General features: G+C 31.6%; 1 protein-coding gene across 1 annotated transcript in view; it reads right to left on the bottom strand.

Annotated features, from left to right (window-relative positions):
• LOC139513000 (uncharacterized) overlaps nucleotides 1-24,541 on the bottom strand; it is a 51,711-nt gene that overhangs the window by 15,887 nt on the left and 11,283 nt on the right. Inside the window, exons 3-14 of the mRNA XM_071301041.1 lie at nucleotides 21,233-22,976; nucleotides 16,580-16,710; nucleotides 12,910-12,951; nucleotides 12,476-12,544; nucleotides 11,671-11,752; nucleotides 10,646-10,734; nucleotides 10,086-10,184; nucleotides 6,379-6,460; nucleotides 4,557-4,645; nucleotides 2,622-2,682; nucleotides 1,546-1,640; nucleotides 272-366 (exon numbers count right to left, since the gene is read on the bottom strand). Of these exons, the coding sequence (XP_071157142.1) occupies nucleotides 272-366; nucleotides 1,546-1,640; nucleotides 2,622-2,682; nucleotides 4,557-4,645; nucleotides 6,379-6,460; nucleotides 10,086-10,184; nucleotides 10,646-10,734; nucleotides 11,671-11,752; nucleotides 12,476-12,544; nucleotides 12,910-12,951; nucleotides 16,580-16,710; nucleotides 21,233-22,976 (2,678 nt within the window). The remainder of the gene's footprint in view (nucleotides 1-271; nucleotides 367-1,545; nucleotides 1,641-2,621; nucleotides 2,683-4,556; nucleotides 4,646-6,378; nucleotides 6,461-10,085; nucleotides 10,185-10,645; nucleotides 10,735-11,670; nucleotides 11,753-12,475; nucleotides 12,545-12,909; nucleotides 12,952-16,579; nucleotides 16,711-21,232; nucleotides 22,977-24,541) is intronic.

The raw sequence follows: 24,541 nt of genomic DNA on the forward strand, positions 1-24,541 counted from the left end.
GTGTTACTAAAAACAAGTGCACATGAACTTTCTGTAAAATAAGAGTCAATTGTTCCTGATTCTTGTTTTTTGACTCCTTTGAATCCTGTTGATAAGTCATTACGGAAACAATGAAAGTCATTACACCAGCACCAGTAAATACTGACAAATCTGTAATACATCCTGACTATTGTACCACAACACAACACTACTTTATTTTATTGTTGTCCTCTTTTCATTTATCATTCAAAACATGGGTCTATACTTGGTAAGGATTAATTAGTTTATTTACCATATGTCATCAAACAGTTTCTTCATTTCTCTTTCAAGGATTGTAGATAAAGCTTCCTGTATCAAGGACTTCACTTTACAATATACATCATCTAACTGTCAAAGAAAGGAGTAAGTTCGGTTAGGGCCTAATTTGGCCCCGATTATAAAGTTCATTGTTACAAGACAAAAACTGTTTTAAGTTGACTTAAAGATATGTTAGAAAGTTAAATAGAACTATTTTTGTCAAAGTTTTGTTCTTACACATTGATTTTTACATACCCAAAAGGTAAAGATACGAGATTTTGGTGAAATTTGACAAAATCGGCTGGATTTCAACCACATTTAGGACCAGGAAACATAGAGCGCAGGCGTCGACAAACTAACTATTCAAATAAGACACGTGAAATGCCTTCACAAACATTATTTTAAAAGATCCTTGTTGTCGACGTATGCGCTCTATGTTTCCTGTCCATAATCTATGGAAATTTACCCATTTTCATTGATTTTTTCATACAAAATCAGTATTAATACAACTTGTGACGTCATTATAAAACGCAGGAACGTAAATTTTCAACAAAATGACTTGTTTCCTATCCAGTCACTTTCATAGCTATAATTTATTGTAATATTAGTCAATAAATCCTAATTTTAAATTTACGTTAAAAAAAGGGGCCATTTAAGGACCTTACTGAACCTACTCCTTTTGTTCTAATAATTATTAAGGTAAATGAAAAAATTCAGAATGATGCTATAATATCATAAAAGGTTGCCCAGTGGAGTAATATTTTGCAAACAGCCCCAAATAATTCAAAACATACATAGTAAAGAATAAACTACCATTTCTTTTGTGGAAATAATTGTCATTAGAAAGGGAAATTAGTATAAGAGTATTGTGTCATTTAAACACTTTATATTGTATAACACAACTGACTAACAAATTATTCACAAACCCGACTACAAAATGATTATTAACATTAATGCAGTTTTGAAGAAAAAAAGTGTGCTTAAAAGATGGTATTTCACTAATAATTGCCTACAAAATACCATCATTGTTGACTTTCTGTCAGTAAATTCACTTTATGTCAGCAAATGTCCTTTACGTAAAAGCTGACATAAAAATTGCTGGTCTTGAAAAAGCAGCCAGCAAAAGTACTTTAAAATTTTGCAAATATCATGTAGATTACATTTGGAGACTATCTATTGAAATCCTATAAGCTGTTCAGGTTTAAATTCAGTCTAAAACATTTCTTAGTTTTTTATGATGATATTATTACACACTAAAGAATAACTTACGTATTGAGCCTCACTTTCTACAATATTACTAGTCTGCATTTCAATATGTGTTTCTTTTTGCTGTACATTGATGTTAGGATTACTATTCTGTTCGTCTGATCAAAATAAAAGATGATTTTGTCACAATTTATTTATAAATTAAATATTGCAGATGAATTTGTGTGTAACTTATTTTGAGGTATTGTGAATTTTCAATTGTGTTAAACTGTTGATAATCAAATAATGTTTCATAATTTTTTTCTTTGATTTACAATATAAACAGGGCTACTGTCTAGAAAAAAAGATTATCAAAACAATGCTCCTTTGTATAAAAGTATTGCCCAATAAGGTTGCAGTCTTCACACTTAAACACAGGTCCAGCACAGCAGCCTCAGGCTTGTGAAATTGCTTTTGGGTTTAACTATAATTTTCCAAAAAATGAGCCAAAGGCTTGAGTTTCAGATGTTTTTCGTGTAGATGGGGGTTGTAAACTTCACAACAAAGATTTCATGTTTGCTTTAACAGTAAAATTTTACAGTTTGCTGAATGAGTGTATGAACTTAAAACCTCTGATCACTGAAGATAACTACTATGACTACTCAACCAACAAGATTTGTCAAATTCTAAAGAGGTATACAGTAAGATACATCACCTACCCAGACACACTAAAGAGGTATACAGTAAGATACATCACCTACCCAGACACACTAAAGAGGTATACAGTAAGATACATCACCTACCCAGACACACTAAAGAGGTATGCAGTAAGATACATCACCTACCCAGACACATTATTATAATACAGGTTTTTCTGGCAAATATACTGTGGATTCATTATTATTTGTTGGATACCAATTTTCCTGGGTTTCGTGGGTAAAGGTGAACCACGAAATTAAATGTTCAACGAAGTACAAATTATCTATCAGGTGGTATGCAGACATTGACAAAACCATGAAATTACATATCCACGAAAAGGCAAACTGTGGGCAATCCACAAAAAATGGTAACTACGAAAATAAATAAATCCACAGTAAAAGAACTCAGACGTACACAACCACAAAATGAATAACAATATGCCATAGTCACATGCAATTTACCTTCTAATTGTCTCTGAGGATTCACAACTCCTTCTAATGTTGGTAATACTGATAATAGGGTCTACAATTGATAACATTAAAACTAAAATTAGAAATGGTCTCCTTCTAATGTTGGTAATACTGATAATAGGGTCTACAATTGATAACATTAAAACTAAAATCAGAGATAGTCTCCTTCTAATGTTGGTAATACTGATAATAGGGTCTACAATTGATAACATTAAAACTAAAATCAGAGATAGTCTCCTTCTAATGTTGGTAATACTGATAATAGGGTCTACAATTGATAACATTAAAACTAAAATCAGAGATAGTCTCCTTCTAATGTTGGTAATACTGATAATAGGGTCTACAATTGATAACATTAAAACTAAAATCAGAGATAGTCTCCTTCTAATGTTGGTAATACTGATAATAGGGTCTACAATTGATAACATTAAAACTAAAATCAGAGATAGTCTCCTTCTAATGTTGGTAATACTGATAATAGGGTCTACAATTGATAACATTAAAACTAAAATCAGAGATAGTCTCCTTCTAATGTTGGTAATACTGATAATAGGGTCTACAATTGATAACATTAAAACTAAAATCAGAGATAGTCTCCTTCTAATGTTGGTAATACTGATAATAGGGTCTACAATTGATAACATTAAAACTAAAATCAGAGATAGTCTCCTTCTAATGTTGGTAATACTGATAATAGGGTCTACAATTGATAACATTAAAACTAAAATCAGAGATAGTCTCCTTCTAATGTTGGTAATACTGATAATAGGGTCTACAATTAATAATATTAAAGCTAAAATCAGAAATGGTTCCATGTGAAACATTCATATGACATTTTTTTACTCCATAACATTTAAATGTTAATCTAAGTTGAATAACAATTAATCCTGATGAGTTTTTTTTCTGTTGAATGGCTGGATATCTTCATACAGCAAAGTTCATGTGCTTTTCTTTCTTTTTAATGTTATTGCATTTTATCATATACTTAGCATTGATATGATAGCTTTTGCATATGTGTAATGAGCGGAAGTGCACAAGCCATAATTTCCCACCCGGGCTGATAACCCATATCAGGTGCATCTCGTGCTCAAAACCCATAATAGTGCCTCTCGTGCAAGTTACTTCCGTTGTTTCCGGTATCGGTTGTTTTCTTTTCCATTGTGACGTCAGATACTTTATATGACGACGTCAAAATTTACGGGAACTTTTGTGGGGATAGTTTAAAAGTACTTGCTAACAAATGCCATTGACAATTATGAATCATTTTATAGTACAACAAACATGGAGTAATATTCACTGATAATGATAATAAAACTCTTCCAAATTTTCTATGTTTAAAAATGCCTCTATAGGAAATGTTACCATTAATATATGAAGGTAGTGATGCTGTTGTTGGACAATTATAGTATATTTGATTCATAATTTAACTTCCTTATAAAGGTTTTGACTGTTTTAGTTATTGCATTTGTTTATTTGCCTTACATTAAACTATTGTCGGAAGTATATGATAAAGCGATTAATACATGGCCTTTTCCATATCAGCCTGGGTCTCATCCCTCGACCCATATCAGCACCTTGACTCCGTCTCGGGCTGATATGGGGGTCTTGGGCTGATACCCAGGCTGATATGGAAAAGGCCATGTATTAATCTCTATATATTTCATGGGAAAGTTAATGTACATTTGTCTTAGACCACTTATATTTACTCAATTATTGATATAATAGGGAAAGTTAATGTACATTTGTCTTAGACCACTTATATTTACTCAATTATTGATATAATAGGGAAAGTTAATGTACATTTATCTTAGACCACTTATATTTACTCAATTATTGATATAATAGACAAAGTTTGGAATAGAACTTTTACTCATACAACATGTTTTTAACTCTAATTACTAGTTTCATTCAGTAAATTGAACTTACTTGTTGAGGAAATGCTTTAATACCAGTTATGACAGATTTATTGCACAAGTTCCTATCATTTGTAAGTAGTATAACCATACAATCTGGATCTGTTATAAATATATAAAACTACAGTCAAATGATATAAAAACTTTAAAAGTCAGAGGCAATCTATATTATACTAATGGAAAGATTAAGTATCACAAAAAACAACAACACTCAGATATTTTTTCGCTTTGTAATAGTTTTAATGGTCGACATGTTTCACCTATAGATAGACGTCAGTCATCTGGACAATGTTACATATAAAATTTACAGAGATGTGCATTTCTGTATAGTTACGGTAGTTATGGTGACGTTATGTAAATAGAAAATGAAAGTGAAAGTGAAATGACATATATGTTTCATTAGAGAACATAAATAGAAAGAAAAGCAAATGTTGTATCAATAAATTAATAATTTAAGGAAAGGTTATTCATTGATAATCACAAATTCTCTGTTTTGGCATACAGCTAAAATTCATTATTTCAGGAAAAGCATCCAATTGATTATCAGTTTAGTGTTTTTTTGTGTATCATGCTAAAATTAGTCAAAATTAATGATTTATATTGGTTTGGTAACAAATTATCATTCTGTGTTTGAGCATTGACTGTGTGGAATAGTAGCCTCTGTTGACACAAAGTACACATCACTATGAGTAATGCACACTTTCTTTAACAGGGGCACCTGTTTTTGTATAATTAATGCTAAAACAACATTACTCTATAGTCTGCTATCACAGGTCTTTTAATATCTTTTCAATACAAATTACTGTAAGCTCAATTTGTTCATTATCAATTAATCCTACAAATTTCATTGTTTTATTTTCAATTCTTTACTAAACTACATAAACACAAAGGTCAATGATGTTTGGTATGCAGTTGTGTAAGCATCAGCATAATTATGCTTACACAACTGCATACCAAATATCATTGACCTACCACTTGTGGTTCCCGATAAACTGACCTAATGACAAACTAATACCTGTAAAATAAGCAAAAGTTTTGAAGTCAATAGACCATGACGGAGGGGGCAGTACCTAATAATCTCAATGGAAATGAGATGTGCCAATGCTTATACAACTGCATACCAAATATGATTGACCTATACCACTTATGGTTCACCATAAACTAGACCTAATCAAAAACTAATACATTGTTGACGCCGTCGCTGCCAACGCCAGAAACAGCATACCTATGTCTCGCTTTTTGACTCCGTCAAGGCGAGACAAAAAAAAACCAAATTTGACATCAAACAAGTTACAATGGCAACAAATTATGACCTAATTTGCATATTTTGTTAAATTTCGTGATTTTCCTTGTTTTTCGTCAAATTTTAAGTACATTTTAGATTGAATAAGTATTAGCGCACCGAAGAAACAACTTTATATTTGGTGAGATTATGCCAATAGTTGTAATAAAGCTTCTGTTAAATTATTTTGTTGTTTCTGGCTGAGCAGGATATTTCCACACTAAATAAAGACAGAAAACTGCAAAAGTTCTGTATTTTTCATCGTTTTTGGGAAAACAGTACATATTATGACATAATTGTGACATCTTCAGATCAAAATCTTTGTTTTTCATTTATATTTCTTGACCCTATGCATTTCTAAACATTATGTGCCAATTTGAAATGGTTATCAAACATTCTATTTTCTTGGGCCAAAACTAGGCCTTAATGCCCCTACTCCTTTCATGGCAAAATAAAAATAGAATGTATAAAATTTTCATACTTCTGTCATGTACATGTATATCAAGCATTACTCCATCCAATCATTCAGTCATTGGTAACAGATAATACTTACGCTCATTTTGAAATTGAATACAACATTTTATGATGCGGTCGTCATTACATTCTGGTTTTATAACATCACACTTCATTCTTGCCTGTAAATAAACAATTGTATAATAAAAGTATTTAAAAGCAGTATCACCAGTATATAGCTGAACTTCATACTCATATGACATGAATACTTATTGTTAATTAATTTGTTTCATTCAACAACTTTTTTCAAATGATCTAAAATACGCCAAACTAGAATAATCTGTACGCACATACAAAAAGAAATAGGTCAGTTCCTCTTCCACTAGAATCACCTATTCTGTAGGTCATGACAATGTAAGTAATATAAAAATACATTGGAGAAGATGTTACTAAGTTGAACTAGGTGCTCGGCAGGGCGCAGCTTTATACGGTCACAATATTCAAGCTTGATACTGTCTGAATTTGGATTGTGATTAAATTTTTTACATAATATAGGTTTTTGTCACAATATAAATGTGGTCAAAGATCTAACAAATCTATTGCACAATACTATGCAATTGAAGATTTCTTCTTTAAACTTATGAAAATAAGCAGTGTAATGGAGGTAATCAAGTAATCAAACATATATATATAACAGTATTCTTTAAATTTTAATTGCATTGCCTCTCTTACACTGCTTTTAAATTGTCTAAATTAACCAGAAAAAAACCTTGCTTTCCCCCTTTTTTGTCCCTAATTGCTTAATGACTTGAGCCACAACCCCCCATAACCATCTCTTTGTAGTCTGGAAACTTGTGGTATAATTTCAGGGGAATTTATACACTTAAACACAAGTTATTGACTACAAACTACAAAAATGCTTATTTGGGCCCCTTTTTTGACCCCTCATTTAGGTGTAATACCACCATTGATTTTCCCCTATTAGTCTTTGTTAAATTTGCACTTTTCAAAAAATTGTGCAGAATTTATCTTTGTTTCAAATAAAGAAATACTTGGCATGAGTAAAGTTTTATCCTGTCCAGTTCTATAGAAAAATTTTCACATAACATTTCATTGCATATAAGAAAATAACCATCATTGGAAGTTAACCAATCAAATTTCTCCCCTTATTCTATCTGCGTACAAGGTTTAGTCACCATGTAACCTCAAGATTACAAAATTTTCTATAGAAATCACAAATAAAAAATAATGGTGTTTTGAAATACCCAAGACATATGTTTATGACACAGAAATAGTTTTACTGCAATAAAATGTAGGATTAATTACCTACAACGGTCAAATTCAAGGGAATATTTCCTATTTTCGTATACAACCGGATGTGACTTACCATGATTTGGTGGTATTACACCTTTAATGAATTCCCCCTCCCACCTTGGAGCAAGAACCCGGAAACTCAATTCCAGCTTTTCCTTTGCAGTAAGAAACATTGTAGCATAATTTCAGAGAGATCCATTCACTAAAACCCAAGTTATTGCCTGTAATCTAGAAAAATGCTCCATTTTGGTCCTTTTTGGCACCTTATTCCTAAATATTCAGGAATATTAACCCCAAACTAAATCAAAGCCTTCCCTTCGTTATATGGAACCTTGTGGTACAATGTCAGAGAGATCCATACAGTTATACATAAGTTATTGTCCCGAAACTACAAAAATGCTTGTTTTTGGCCCTTAATTCCTCGACTGTTTGCCCCATAACCCTTAAAATAAATCTCGACCTTCTACTATATGGTATGAAGATTGTGGTACAATATCAGAGCAATTGAAATACTTATACACAACTTATTGTCCTGAAACTAGATAAATACTTGTTTTGGACCCCTTTGGGCCCCTAATTTCTAAACCATTGGGACCATAACCCCCAAATCAATCCCAAGCTTCCTTTTGTGGTTATAAAAATTGTGTTAAAATTTTATTGATTTCTATTTACTTATACTAAAGTTATTATCTAAAAACCATCTGACTTCGGAAATTTTTTTGCGGTCGTATAAAAATAATATCTGGTAATTTGTAAGATATTAAAAACAAAAATTATAGCTTCAGTAAAAGTAATGCAGTGTTGACTTTTAATTGACCTTTAAATTCTTTGTTTGAATAGCTTTTTTGTATGCATACTCTTTTACAAGTTGTATCAAGGTTATCATATAAAAATATCCCTAGAATATCATATCATCAGGTAATAATATAACCAAGATACAGGTTTTGCTTTATTCGATCGCATTGCTTGATGTCTAGTGACAAATACTTCATCTTTCATTTACAACATAAAATGGGAAAATATAGTTCAATCTATTTTATTTTAAAGTTTACTTCTCAACCTAACCTCAGTCAATTTTTAAATTTAAGTCATGATATGAATTTTGATCTAGGTGTATCTATGCTATCCTTTTCAGTTCAATTTGATACATTTTATCAGCATAGTTACCAACTATAAGTGCAAATGTTCAGCTCATCTAGAAGTGATAATTAGCTACTAAACCATACAAGAGTGCACACGCTGCAATGTCTCGCCTTCTATACTAATCATTGATATTATGTTGATAGTCGTAAGTATAAAGCTAAGCTTTATTACAACTGTCACATAAACTTAACATTAACCAAGATAACTAAACAAAGACCAATGAACCTTGAAAAAGAGGTCCAGGTCAGATGAACCCTGCCTGGCATACAGGTACAGCTAACAATGCTTCTATACAACATATATAGTTGACACATTACTTATAGTTTAAGAAAAATAGACCAAAACACAAAAACTTAACACTGTGCATTAAACCGTGAAAATGTGGTCACGGTTAAATAAAACCTGCTCGACTGACATAAAGATCATAAAATATTTCCATACACCAAATATAGTTGACCTATGGCATATAGTATTAGATAAAAAGACCAAAACTCAAAAACTTAACTTTGACCACTGAACCATGAAAATGAGGTCAAGGTAACATGACATCTGCCCGCTAGACATGTACACTTAACAATCATTCCATACAACAAATATAGTAGACCTATTGCATATGGTATGAGAAAAACAGACTAAAACACAAAAATTTAACTATAACCACTGAACCATGAAAATGAGGTCAAGGTCAGATGACACCTGCCAGTTGGACATGTACACCTTACAGTCCTTCCATACACCGAATATACTAGCCCTATTGCTTATAGTATCTGAGATATGGACTTGACCACCAAAACTTAACCTTGTTCACTGATCCATTAATGAGGTCGAGGTCAAGTGAAAACTGTCTGACAGACACGAGGACCTTGCAAGGTACGCACATATCAAATATAGTTATCCTATTACTTATAATAAGAGAGAATTCAACATTACAAAAAATTTGAACTTTTTTTTCAAGTGGTCACTGAACCATGAAAATGAGGTCAAGGACATTGGACATGTGACTGACGGAAACTTCGTAACATGAAGCATCTATATACAAAGTATGAAGCATCCAGGTCTTCCACCTTCTAAAATATAAAGCTTTTAAGAAGTGAGCTAACGCCACCGCTGTAGCCGCCGCCGGATCACTATCCCAATGTCGAGCTTTCTGCAACAAAAGTTGCAGGCTCGACAAAAACCTGTTTTTCAAGTTCTTCCTTAACATAACTATTCATGAATAGACATGTAATGTTTGCCACTGAACATAAAGCAAGTAACAAAACTAACACTATGATTTTTTATTCTCTGCACAATTATGTACATACATATATCTAAGTAAGTAATGAGAAATAATCTCCCCTTTGTACCTACCTGTGCAGGTGTTTGACCCACAATACGTGGGTGACTGGCTTGGAGACATTGGTATAAATATGTTACAGCATCTCTTGCTTTCTTGGCGGTTGACAAAGACTAGAAATAAAGAATTTATATAATTCAATTCAAATGAAATGAAATCTATAAAAGTATCTAATAGTCCTTTGCAATGAACTTGATCTTTTATTTATATCATGGATGTCTATCTCATAAATTTTCAACAATTTTTTCCCTCAAGCTTTGAGCGCTGCTACAATCAATATAATATGGGTCAACTAACTTTAGAGCAATTATTTTGTATTCTCAATTTTTTTATCTAAAAGATTTCAAATATCCTTTTTATTTCATTTTCTTCAATTTGTGTCTGATCTCTTAGCCAAGGGAAAGAAAAACTTTAATAACTATTCATTTAAAAAAATTTCACAGTTTTGTTTTGTAAAAGAAATTCAAGACCAAGTCTAACAATGTCAAAGAATTAGTTAAATTCCTTGTTAAAAATTTAAAAGCAATATAATTCAAGAGAGTGCATCTAACATACAAACATTTTCTTGACTTACAAGTGAAGCACTTGTTGTTTTTCCTGTTTTTAGATAGTCTAATTCCTGCATCACAACCCATGGAAAAACTAAAACTGGTCTACCATGACCTGAAAATACAAATGTTATATCATTATTTAATGCTGATGCTTTAATAAAAATTAAAGTTGTCCTAAGCAATGTATGGTAACAATTGCTTTATTTTTTCAGTGGTAAGTAAACATAAACATTGCATTGTATAAAACTTTAAAGTATTGGTTGTAGTTGATTTAACTAAAATTATGGACAAAGGAAGATAACTCTAATTTTTAAGATGACTTTAACAATGACATCATTGATATTTTTAGAACAGATATTAAAATTCTGCACATTGCAAAAGTTATGAAATTTTCTTGACAAGTATATCCTCATTTTGTAACTTGATTATCTGAGCATATACTACATGTGATAAATTTTAGGAAATGTTCATGGATAGGATATAAAGAATGTTATAAACAATGCACTATAATTTTGTATCGCAAAGGTAGTGATCATGATAAACCTTGAAAGATATAGATATCAAGTCAATATCATAGTGTTTTCATTGCATGCAATCTTTACTCCAAAAATCAAAAGGAAATGTAATAGTATTACTAATATTACCAATAAGAGCTACAGAAATGTACCTGCTCATTCAGTGTGTACTCTTCTAAGTGTTCAAACAATCAAATACAGTAATGGTAGAAAAAGGGTATGCATATTTGATGTAAGCAGTTTGAAAAGTAATATTTCAAGGTTAAGAAAATATTTTGGGGGTTATAAAAGAGTGTGAGTAAAAAGATATGTAGGGTAAATGTTAATGGCAATGAGACAGTAACCAAACAAATCAAATTAACAAATTTACACATCTAGAGAATAAAATATTACAAAAAGAAAATATTATTTGAAAGTTAATTAACTTATACATTCTATCAAGTCTGTTTGTGGTTTTGTACTTTGATGAAATCATTTACTCACCAGGAGTATTCCTATCTCTCTTTTGTATATTGATGAAGTCATTTACTCACCAGGAATATTCCTATCTCTCAGGTCTTCAATAAAACTTAAGTTCCCAATTAAAACATTGGTATCTATAACTATAAATAAACCCTGAAAAATCAAATATAAATTACAAAGTTGTACAAATGTATTTATAGACTTTAATTCAATAAGGCTGATCTTAATAATTGTGGAACAGAATGTTCATGTGGGTATATTTCTAATAATTTTGCAATTCAGACAGTATAATGATAATATTCATTGCATAAATTTGATTTTTTTTTAAAGTTTAAAATCAATGAGTTTGAGTAGTACCTCTATGAGGTAGCTACTGATCACTAGATCTACCCTGTGAGTTGATTATGAGATAGTTTTACTGACAATTGATCTTGACTACCCTGTGAATGATTGATTGTTGCTTGCCAGTTGATAATAATTCTTGCACATTCAGGACAAGGGTGTTAAGAATTGTGCTAATATTAAACGTATCCTTTTGTGGTGTGGCCACTATCTTTGTGATGTTGCATTAATGTGATACGATTATCTATTAATTAGAATTGTAATGGCAGACGTATTTCTATCTATAAGCCTTAGTCAAGCTTACGATAACATTACACTACTCAACCTATTAATCTACATTGATACTGTGACTTCAATAGGATAAAATAGACATTAGAAGAGAATCAACAATATGATAAAAAGTGGGTTCATTGTATGAAAGGCAGGAAATTTGAACAGCCTCTGGAAAACAAGGATATGTTGGCTAAGGGGAGACAATTCCCTTGCAGCAATAAACCACTTACATACCCCTTGAATGCACTTAAATGCACCTACCCTATGAGATCGGTACTTGGAAGTCACTTTGGTATCATCTGAAATCATCTCAGTTAACATTCCTACAACCTGAAGTAGCAAAACAATATTACATATTATAATAATAATACTTTACTTTATTCATACTTAAAGACTAGAAAGTAAGAAACTGTAAAACAGAGAAATTCATTATTGTAAACATGCAATAAAATGAATTAAATAACCATATATTCATTTTCAAGTTATGCAGCAATTAAATATAGATAATATAGTTAGAACCACATAAATCAATGCTATGGATACTGTTCATAAAAAGTGAGAACAATGTAACATTACTGCAACAATGAGATGAAGAACCAACATAAAAGTGCTCTTTTCCGTTTGTGTTTATATCCGGATACTTCATGATATTATTATCTCACGTAAATCCATGTGTAAAACAAATAAAATCTTACCTCAGTAGATCTATTTTTCAAAGTTGCTCTGACTTCTTTTACCTACAAAAAAACAAAAGTGCACACGTTAAAATGTCTTGCCTTCTTTACTAATCATTGATATTATGTTGATAGTCCTAAATATAAAGCTTTATCACAACTGTCACATAAACTTAACATTAACCAAGAAAACTAAACATTGACCTTTGAACCATAAAAATGATGTCAAGGTCAGATAAACTATGCCAGGCAGGCATGTTAAGCTAACAATTCTTCCATACAACATATTTAGTTGACCTATTGCTTATAGTTTAAGAAAAACAGACTGAACACAAAAACTTAACACTGAGCAATGAACAGTGAAAATGAGGTCAAGGTCAAATAAAACCTGTGTGACTGACATATAGATCATAAAATATTTCAATGCACCAAATATAGTTGATCTATTGCATATAGTATGAGAAAAAAAAGACTAAAACTCAAAAACTTAACTTTTACCACTGAAAATGAGGTCAAGGTCAGATGACACCTGCCAGGTAGACATGTACACCTTACAATCATTCCATACACCAAATATAGAACCCATTGCATACAGTATAAGAAAAACAAACAAAAACACAAAAACTATAACCACTGAACCATGAAAATGAGGTTAAGGTCAGATGACACCTGCCAGTTGGACATGTACACCTTACAGTGCTTCCATACATCGAATATACTAGACCTATTGCTTATAGTATCTCAGATATGGACTTGACCACCAAAACTTAACCTTGTTCACTGATCCATGAAATGAGGTGGAGGTCAAGTGAAAACTGTCTGATGGGCATGAGAACCTTACAAGGTAGGCATTTACCAAATATAGTTATCCTATTACTTATAATAAGAGAGAATTTAACATTACAAAAAATCTTAACTTTTTTTTCAAGTAGTCACTGAACCATGAAAATGAGGTCAAGGACATTGGACATGTGACTGACGGAAACTTCATAACATGAGGCATCCATATACAAAGTTTGAAGCATTCAGGTCTTCCACCTTCTAAAATATAAAGCTTATAAGAAAATAGCTAACAACGCCGGATCACTATCCCTATGTCGAGCTTTCTGTGACAAAAGTCGCAGGCTCGACAAAAACATTACAAAATTCAAAACTTTGAACAATTAATGAAAGGAAAAACCAGCCATAAGTTGAGAGATGCCCTGAAAATCAAAGTATCTATCATTTGTCTAGCTTACAAAAACATTAATCAGCTTATTAAATTCTTCATTAAATAAGCAAGTCTGTTATACTCAGAGTTGCCACTTTGACATTGTATATGGTATAACATTTAATTTTAGAAAGCACAAAAGTATGACCAACAGTAAAAACACTTCAGTTTACATCTTCAAAAGAAATTGTAACCAGAATACATAAACAATATTTTGTAAACCTGGTATATAATTTTCTTTATATAGATTTCAAACTAGAAGGGATAAAGACCTGGAGTCGGTTTTACAAAAAAACTTACGACTAAGATTGGTCTTAAGCATACTGAATTGTTCATGCCTTACGATCAATCTTAGTCGTAAGTTTCTTTGTGAAACCAACTCCTGATGTTTTGTAGACTGAAACGTGGATAGAATTTTATTATTCTAGTTTTAACTAAGAAGGAAATAAGCATATTTTATTTTTAAATTACAATTTTTTAAATAACTGTTAACACAGACTTTTTGGATCCTCTATCACATATTCTAATATGACGTGCTTCTTTCACTTTGTAAACAAAACAGTGATATAATTCACGATATATCTATACTTAGCGCAGACCCAGAAATATACATAATAATGGATGTTACAATATACCTCCCAAGTAAATCAACATATATTGGAACCTAGTTTATTGTTATAAAAATTGCAGTTAAAAAAGACAAAGAACTTTTATTCTTATTCTGATGAACAATTAACAGAATTATACTGAAACTAGTTGTGTTAATTTCCTAAATATAGTTAAACAGCAATTTTGTGCAATGTCAATTTCATCATGGAACACTTTTAGCCAAAATCAGGGGTTCATAAAGGGATTAAAATAAGTTTGCTATTTATGTTTCGATTTAAAAAGCTATCAATAAACTAGTTTAAGTTGCAGTATAAAAACAATATTAGATCAATGTCACAAAAATAAAAACTTTTATGTCACCAATGAAATTCGTATAATTTGTATCAAAATGGATTTTTGAGGAAGGTTTTGTTTAATTTTCTATCATTCTATTGCATTATTCGCATATTTACTGATTTCAGCAAGTTAATGTGGCAGCTCCTTAGTTAATTTTGGATGTGTGGATTAATTACGAGAAAAACATGTTAATTAAAAATGACAAATATTTGGTTTGAGAATTAAAAGAATTATTAAACATATTTTTTTTTGGCGGTTATTAACGAAATAATCAATGCAAGCGAAAGATTTATTAAAATGTTTGAGCTTTATTTAACAGGGAGTAAAAAGGAACAGCCACACACACGGCATACCCACCCTTGATTTAGTTTTTTAATGACCGTTTTTGTCCTATTAGAATCGAAATAATTCATGGAAGCCATAGATTTGTTGTAAATTTACACAACAAATATATGGCTTCCATGAGGTATTTCTTAAATAGTACACCTGTCTATTTATCATGTTTATCAGATATGTACAGTGCTTGACAAGGACTTCGTTACTCCCTCTGTGACTCTGAAAGTCACTTACATGAGTTTGATTGGAAAGAAAACATAGAATGCCCCTGCACTCCACTGAACAACTGTATTATAACAAAGTCAATGTAGGACTTTCTCTTTGAGATATTATTGTGTTTGGGAGACACAAATAATGCCCCTATAGATGCAAAGTATTGTTCTATTATACACAAAGTTGAGCACATAGGTCAATGTTTCACTGGAGGAGGATTTACACTGAAACACTAAGGACCGCAAGTTCTTATATGCAAATAAATACACCCAAAAAATGAGAAAGTTCAACTTACTCCATAGAGAGAAGATATTAATAAAAATCAAAACCCTGACCACATATACATATAGAATAGCCATACATTGTCTCGAAATATCAATGTTATTTGTACAAGGCTTAGAAACAGGTAGAAAGCGAGGCTGTGCCGAGCATTTCTACCTGTTTCGAGCCTAGTACAAATAACAGATTGATATTTCGAGACAATGTATGGTTATTCTTTATATACTGCAACTCTAGATCTTATAACTGTTCAAAATGAAGTATTTAGAGTAAAAAACATCATTTCTTAATTTTCAACGGAAGACGTAAAATTTCTGCGAACCTGTATGTTTTATTGACGTCATAAATAAAACTCTACGGGAACATACTGTCAACGTCATAAACAAGGTGATATACGGTCAGTGACTGTATATCACATATCAATATACGGTCAATGCAATTTGACTGCTCAAATAGCACAGCTGCAGTATATACTTAAATATAGGAATTAACAATCAGCAAAATGAAAACTTCCTTGCATCCAAACTGAAGGATAAGTTATCTGGAATAAACTATAAAACCCAGTATAAAAATGACACAGATGGACATTCAGATGGACAAAACGGGATTAAACAATATGCCCCTGTAACTCTTAGTTGCTGGGCATAATAATGTGTGCAATTTGAAGGATAAAACTAAAACCCCTATTATCTAAATAATATAACTTACAACTATATCAGTAACTTCCATATCCTCCACTGGTCTGTTGTCTTGTTCTGTCAGATTATTCTGGATATCATCTATCTCCATGTCCATGATATCTCTAGTATGGTCTATGGCTACACCTTGTGCATGAACCCCTGTAATGTAAGGTACTACAATGTACATGTAATTTACTACTTGAATCCAAAACTATAAATATTGTAAAATGTTCTGCAGGGCACAGCTTGGTATGACTGCAGAGGTTAAACACTGAACAGTTGGGGCAAGTATGGACACAACATTCAAGCTTGATACAGCTCTGAATTTGGATTGTGAATAAATATTTGACACAGCATAGGTTTTTGACACAGAATGAATGTGGTCTAAGAACTTCTTTAAAAAAAAATTTAAATTGGACATTAACCTATTATGGTCCAATATCCAATACATGGATAGATTCAGCATAACAAAAAAAAAACCCAAGAATTCAATTTTGGATGAAATCAAACAAAAAGTTTATTTTTTTTACCCTTTTGATAAGAGGACCAAAAATCAAAAATCTAAATGCATGGTTAGATTCAGCATATCAAAGATCCCCATACATTTAATTTTGTTGAAATCAAACAAAGTCTAATTTTGGACCCTCATTTGAACCAACTTGAAAAACTGGGCCCATAATTAAAAATCTAAATACATCTGTACATGTTTAGATTCAGCATATCAAAGAACCCCAAGAATTCAATTTTTGTTAAAATCAAACTAAGTTTCATTTTAGGCCCTTTGGGCCGTAATGTAGACCAATTTGAAAACGGGACCAAATATTAAAAATCTAAATACACAGTTAGATTTGGCATATCAAAGACCTTCCAGAATTCAATTCTTGATGAAATCAAACAAAGTTTAATTTTGGACCCTTTTACTGATTTCTATTTACTTTTACTAAAGTTATTTTCGGGAAACCATCCTTCTTCGTACGATGCTGACGACAAAGACAACAATGTGATACCAATATACAACCAAAAAAAAATTAATTTTTGCCGTCGAATAAAAACGACAGGAATACACAGTGCCCAGGTAATAAATGATTTGACATTAATAGTCTACCATGTTCTGAGAATTTATGTCATTTATGTTAGTTTTCAATAGAAAACATAAAAGTCATTCGTGAACATTGGTTGCTGTTCAGCAAGGTATATATGACCTAACTGGTTTAACCGTAAATCCACCGTCCTATTTACCCTCTTTAATTAAACAATTGTTTTTCCATTTGGGAACAGTTTTTATGCGCCATTTTTTGGTTTATAACATTTTGAGGGGGAAAGGATTGACATGGGATTCAATGCAAAATATTATTTGTTGCCAGCTGGGCCCAGTGGAAATTTCTGGTCACATTGGGCGACTGGGTAACCGTTAAGTTTAGTCCCTAGACAGACATCAAATTTAAACTTTACCAGAAATATTTTTATTTTTCTCATTATCCTATGGTATGATATGAAATCTCAAACCAAATATAGTTTTCCTATTTCTCATCATAAGTGAGTATTTCACTTGATGAAAATTGTTATTTTTTTCCCCAAGTAGTCACTGAACCATGTTAATGAGGTCAAGGACAATAGACATATGCATATGTCAGACAGAAACTTTGTAACATAAGGTATCTGTATATAAGGTATAAAGCATCAGGTTGTCATTCAATCTATGGAACACAATAAACAGATCTAAATGATCCTACAAAAGTCTGTATCTTACCACTAATCTCCAAACCTTTACGTAAGCAGAGACACATGTAGCAAGCAGTAGCCATTTTATTGTATGTTGATATCTTTCAAAAAATCATCTGAACAGAAAGTCTTTTCTTATAAGATTTAAATTCTTATCATGCTTGTCACATGTTGGTTGAGGTGATATTCAATCAAGCATGACTAATGACCCTATATCATGCTTTATTGAACAGAGTGGGGATCAGCCAAGAACTGATCAGTGGTTTTTGAGCAGTTAGACCAAGAATTGATAACTGTTCAACTATAATTCTAAATAGAAATGTAGAATGATACAACATACAATCAGTTTCATAGTTAAACATGTTAAATATATATGTTCCCTGTGTTTGAGAAATATTTTATTCTAGTTCTAACATTCTGTTTTTTCTTGGATTACTCAAAGAAATGAAAGAATGTACTACATCACTAAAAATAAGGAAAGTCAATTATATGTTGACTAAAATTTTATTTTCAGCCAAACTATTGGTTGTCGTTGAGAAGAAGATTTATTTCGGTTCTAAGGTTTAGGGTTGAATAGTTATATGAAGCTCTATATAGGTTGCTATTGGGACCCATCAAGTAAAAGACAGCCTAAACTATGTCGACCACTCATTGTAAAAAAGAAAATTTTTATCAAACTTTTTAACCTCTATATGTCTGTCGAAAGATATGATTTAACAGTAGCTGTAGGTCTGAAGCTTGATAATGTCGACAATGGTTGAGTTGTAGTGTAAAAGTCATTTTAAATCTACCATGCAGACAATTCCTGTTTGAAAATACTATAGTTTGAAATTTTCCAACTCTCATTGTTCAAAGAAAATTTTCATCCAAGTTTTTTACAGCTTTAATCATTTTATGTATACATATTACGGCATCCAGCAACTCAGGTTCAGACAAAATATTGGTCTTGTCCAATGAAAACTTGTATAGATGATTTTATTTTTGAGTAGAAACTCCAATAGCCGAATAGGGAACAGATAATACATTATTGATGCAAATGAGGCTTAAATTAAAATATTGTTTGTTTGCCCTTTACCGACCGACCCTATAAATTCGTTCCGCCTGAAAATCTTTTATTTGTGTTTACCAGCAACATTTTTATTTTATTTTATTTTTTGTTCCTACCAAAAATCTTATATTTGTATTTCCCGCTCAAAACTTTTTTAATCGGAATTCTCAGGTTTTATCTTTCCTGTATAAGGTCTAGTCCTTTTGGTATCACATGAGCGTTTGACATGAATGAACACTTGCATTTGGAGTTTCAAAGCATTTGTTTGAAATCGATGTTGAAAGCTTTGAAATCATGATTTAACGAACGTTACTCTGTGTCTTTATACATGAAGAGCAGGGTTCATTCAAAAAAAGTTCGTCCAATACTAAATTATCAACGTGTGTACAAAATATTTTGTAAACAGACTTTGTATCCTATGTAGGGATGGCCTTTGGTGGTCCGTAGATTAGGATGATTATGTTAATGATACCTTCGACCAGCATTGATATATTCTGATTTATATCTGACATGAACCAAAGGTCTGTAAAGGGGAGAATATTTGGCAGTAAAATCGCCAAGTTTTTCCATACAGATCATTTATAAATGCGGTGTAAAATACGTGACAATTGAGTTTCAAGTCTTGTAGCATTTTTATTGGAAACACAGGCACACACAAAAATTTAAACACTCTAGGGACTTTTTCTACTTTTAAGTAATGTACAATGTATTTCTGCCCGGACATATTTTACCAGAACAAAGTTATCTCTTACCTGCTTACAGAAAAACTTTAGGTCTAGGTAAGCGTTCAAGGTACAAAGTACTATTAGTGCAAGTTAAAATTCTTAAAAATTCCAAGTATGTAAACGTTTAAAATATGCCGCACAGCCCTATATTTTGAAATTTGAAAAAAATTGTAGTGCATATGAATTAACTTCACATTCTACATGATATATTTTTTTCAAAACTTGGGACTATTATACTAATAGTCCTAGAAACTTATTAGCAAAAGCATACTTAAACAAAAGCAATACAGACAAAAATGACATCATGCAGATTTTGTATCTATAAAATAAAATATTATACCTACCTGCCTACCCATGACAAAAAATCTACTGAGCTAAGTTATTTTTTGGGAAAGAAAAATAAAATATTTTACCTACCTACCTACCCTGTTTCAAAACATAGGGTCGGAAAAGGGCAAACAAACAATATTTCAATTTAGGCCTGAACCATATTTTAAGACCATTTCAGCCACTAACCTTCTTTAGTTTCTTTATTGAAACTATTTGGTAGACATGCCACTTTTACAATCATTAAGATGGTACATATTTGAAGCCTTGGTAATGTTATTATATCATAATTTGACGTCACAATATCATGACATCATAATATCTTTTGATGAATGAAAGTAAAAGTATAAATTGTAATCATATAATTCAAAGTTGTTCTTTTTTTTAATGTTGACCCAAAATGGCCAAATTGTGTACATATTTTCAACTTTGAATTATTTTTAATTATGGGATTTGCATAATTTCTTGTGCTTGAAATTTTTCATGTTTTTAATAAATTCTGTGTTTATTCTGTATTATAATGATTTGAACGGTGCATAACACTTTCCATACACAGTATTTGTATCTAGATAAGTGTTATGCGCCACACAGTACATTGTATTGAAAATGTGCATTCTTCTTTGTAATAGAAAGTAGAAAGTGAAATCCAAAGGTTGCAAGGATATTTCAATACATGTACTACCTTCTGTTGTCATGTATGTTCTATTAGGTAATAAATCTAAAAGTTGCAATGGAGATACTGTAAACAGCTTCATTTTCTAAACTCAGCCCTATATAATAAAAGGTGTTCAATTACAACCAAATCTGAAAAAGAGTAGATTTAAACTTAAGCTTTAAAAGAAGAGGATAAAAGTTTTACCTTTCCAACAGGTGTTTGGATAATTCTGTGAAGATCTTGATGGTTCAACAATTGGCTGGAACACAGTGTTGTTACTGACAGATGATATACCACTATCTACAGTCTTCATGGGTTGTGTCCCTTTCTCCACAACAATCCTACGATTATCTAAGTCATTACTATATGTAATACTAAGTACACCAGAATCAGGCGATGTCCTCTTAGAGGAAGATTCTTCCTCATCGGCACAAAAGCTAGCATCAGGCTGTAAATTATCTATCCATGTTTGTATAGACAATAGTTTATCATGATCTATGTGAACATCAGTTTTATTAGGTTCCTCGCTGTCACCAGGTGATTGATCTCGCTGGAAAACATCCTCTGATCTAAGATCGGAAAAATTACAACCAGTACTTTCTGCATTAGACACAACTTTTCGAATATCACTCTTACCTGCTTCTGTTTCCAATTTACAAATTTTCTTCTTTGGAATAAATGGTTTGTTTAAGTCAGTACCACAATTATCAGATTCCAATTTAACATGTTTTAATTCTGTTTCTTGTTGAAAAAAATTTTGTACACCTTTCTTTGATAGCACCTTATTTCGTAAATCTTGAGGCATGTTATTATTTTGATTCTCATGTTTCTTTAAAACTTTGTGTCTTAAATCATTAGCACTAAGGACTTTTGGTCTTTGAATTAAATTATTGACATCATTATTATCTGACTTTACATTACACAAATACTCTTCCGTATTATTTGGAGAAATATTACATTTTATTTTTTTCACATCTTTCTGTGATGTCCATAAATCACTCAATCTTCTTTTTCGTTCCTCATTTGATGTGTTTTGTTTGATAACAGATTTATTTTCAATATCATTTTTGAAAGTTCTTTCAATTCTAAGATCTGTATCCATATTGTTTTGAAATAGTTTGTTTGACTCAGGATACCTACTATTTGCTTTATTTTGCACATTATTCCGTTTTTCAATTGGAGTTGATGAATACTGATGATAACCTGGTAAGATACTGCTATGAACTGATGGAAGAGTTTGGAAACTAGATGATAAATCTCTTTCCGACAAAGATGGTTGTTCACTGGGTGTATGGGGTACAAAACTACAACTTTTATCAGGTGTTATGGGTAAACGTAATGGATATAATGACCTGTTACTTGAACTTTTAATTTTATCAGCATCTTCATCAGTCCATAAAGGCTCATTTACAATAGTTTGTTCATGATAATTTCTAGAATCTGAAGCACTTACTGTTGATGCAGTAAGTAGTGAATGTTTATGAGTATTTTCAATTTTTGGCACCGATCTTTGTTGATAGTTCGTTTGACTAGAATGAGACGGCAATGGCCTTTGATAGATTGGATGTGGAAGTAAACCTTTTCTCATGTCAACATCTTGCATTGAAGCAAGTTGGTCATCAAAACTATATGGTTTTGCATATAACTGACCACTACCCGATTGTCTTGGTGGAATAAAATTTTGATGTGGAACATTTGTTCGAACTGGCGATTCTGATCCATGTAAGATTTCCATATGATGTTTATGTCCCTCACTTTCAGCTTTCCCATCCTCATCAGTAAGATCCAGTAAATCATCATCACTAGTTTCATGAGAATCTGCCTCAGGACTAAACTCTGGTTGAGGGGCAATCGAAACACTTTTTGGTGTCTGCTGACGAGAAACACCTGGCTTTGATAAACAAGATTTTGTTCTTTTTTCTGGAACTTTATTACTTTGGTAAGCAGCCTGAAATATATCAAAGACAAGCATCAGTTATTTAAGTTACTGGTACACTTTTTCTATATTATTTTATTATATTGTTAAGAGTTTCTGAAGGGATCGATATCATACAAAATTAAAATTACTCGGTACTTAATAACAATAACATAATTTACCTTACACATGTCCTTATTTGAATATATAACATGTATAAAGAACACAATATTAGTATCATCATTGTTGTAACATACATGAAAGATATATATACATCTTTTTTTTAACTTAAAAAGGTAAGTAGCGATACTAGTTACATAAATATATAGCCAGATATTTTGAGAGTGAGCAAGAAAACCTTCATTCAAATCAATCAATCTAACATGCAGGATTTGGTAAACATTTGTGTATACAGTAGTAACCCATATTTTTGTTTAAATCCACATCATATGGACATTGATGGATAGTTGTCTCATTAGCAATCATACCTCCATTTCCTTATTTCATAATTATAAAAAGCCTGATAAAAAATATCATAAATAATTGTATTTCAACTCACCTTATTACTTAACCTATTTTTTTTAGTGTCTACCAGTATTTTTTTTAGGACAAATATAATAAAGACAAATATTTAAACTTTGAGGATCAACAAATATAATTATTCTGTATGCAGAACCAAAATGCCCTATTATTAGTACCAAATACAACCATCATGCTAGTTGATCCTCTAGATAACTGAAACCCAAGAACTGTTACTGCTCATTTTGTGATCAATGGTCCAGTAGTTTCAGAGACTCGGAGAATGAATATTTTTAACAAAAACTCAATAGACAAATAAAGGATATATATAATCCAAAGATGGAAAATTAAGGAAGTACTTAACATTGATCCTTGGAGCAAAAGTATAGATTATTGTGTTCCTACACATTGATATTGTAGATACATGTATCTGCTGCAAGCCACAATGTGAACCTTTTTTGTACATGAGGGCAGTGAAAGAGCTAATAAGCTTCATATTGTGTTGAGCAGCTGATATTTTATAACTATCAAAGAAAACCTGATTATCTGTTTATCATTTTACATGTTCCATAACCAGTCTTTTCCCCTCCTTAAGACACTTTTACACTTGAACAATGCAAGCTTAAAAACGTCTCCTCATACATTATGACATCGCTGATGACTTCTCCAGAGACATTGTGACATCGCTGATAATGCCTGCTCTCGTTTCAAAGCCATTGTATGGGAATTACTGATTGACTGAGCAGAGTGATAAAGGCATAGAGAAAGACAATAAGCTAATATCTCATGTCCATGACAAATATTGCTTGCAATTAGTTATGTCACTATTGAATATTTTTAATAGAGACAGCTAACATCTGACACTGAACTCACAAACTGTCTAAAGCATGCGAGAATCCTTGCATGGTAATATTAAGAAATCAGGCTTTGTAAGTTTCCCACTGTTTTTTTCAGGTAGCAATATACAGTTAGAAGTGTTAGTTTCACATTTTGGCTCCTGTGAATTTTTTAAATAAATGAGAAGGACAAGTTATAATTATATTAAAGTACAAATGTACCGGTACCTGAAAATGAAGAAA

The sequence above is a fragment of the Mytilus edulis genome, chromosome 2 (genome assembly GCF_963676685.1).
Source record: "Mytilus edulis chromosome 2, xbMytEdul2.2, whole genome shotgun sequence".
Classification (NCBI taxonomy): Eukaryota; Metazoa; Mollusca; class Bivalvia; order Mytilida; family Mytilidae; genus Mytilus; species Mytilus edulis.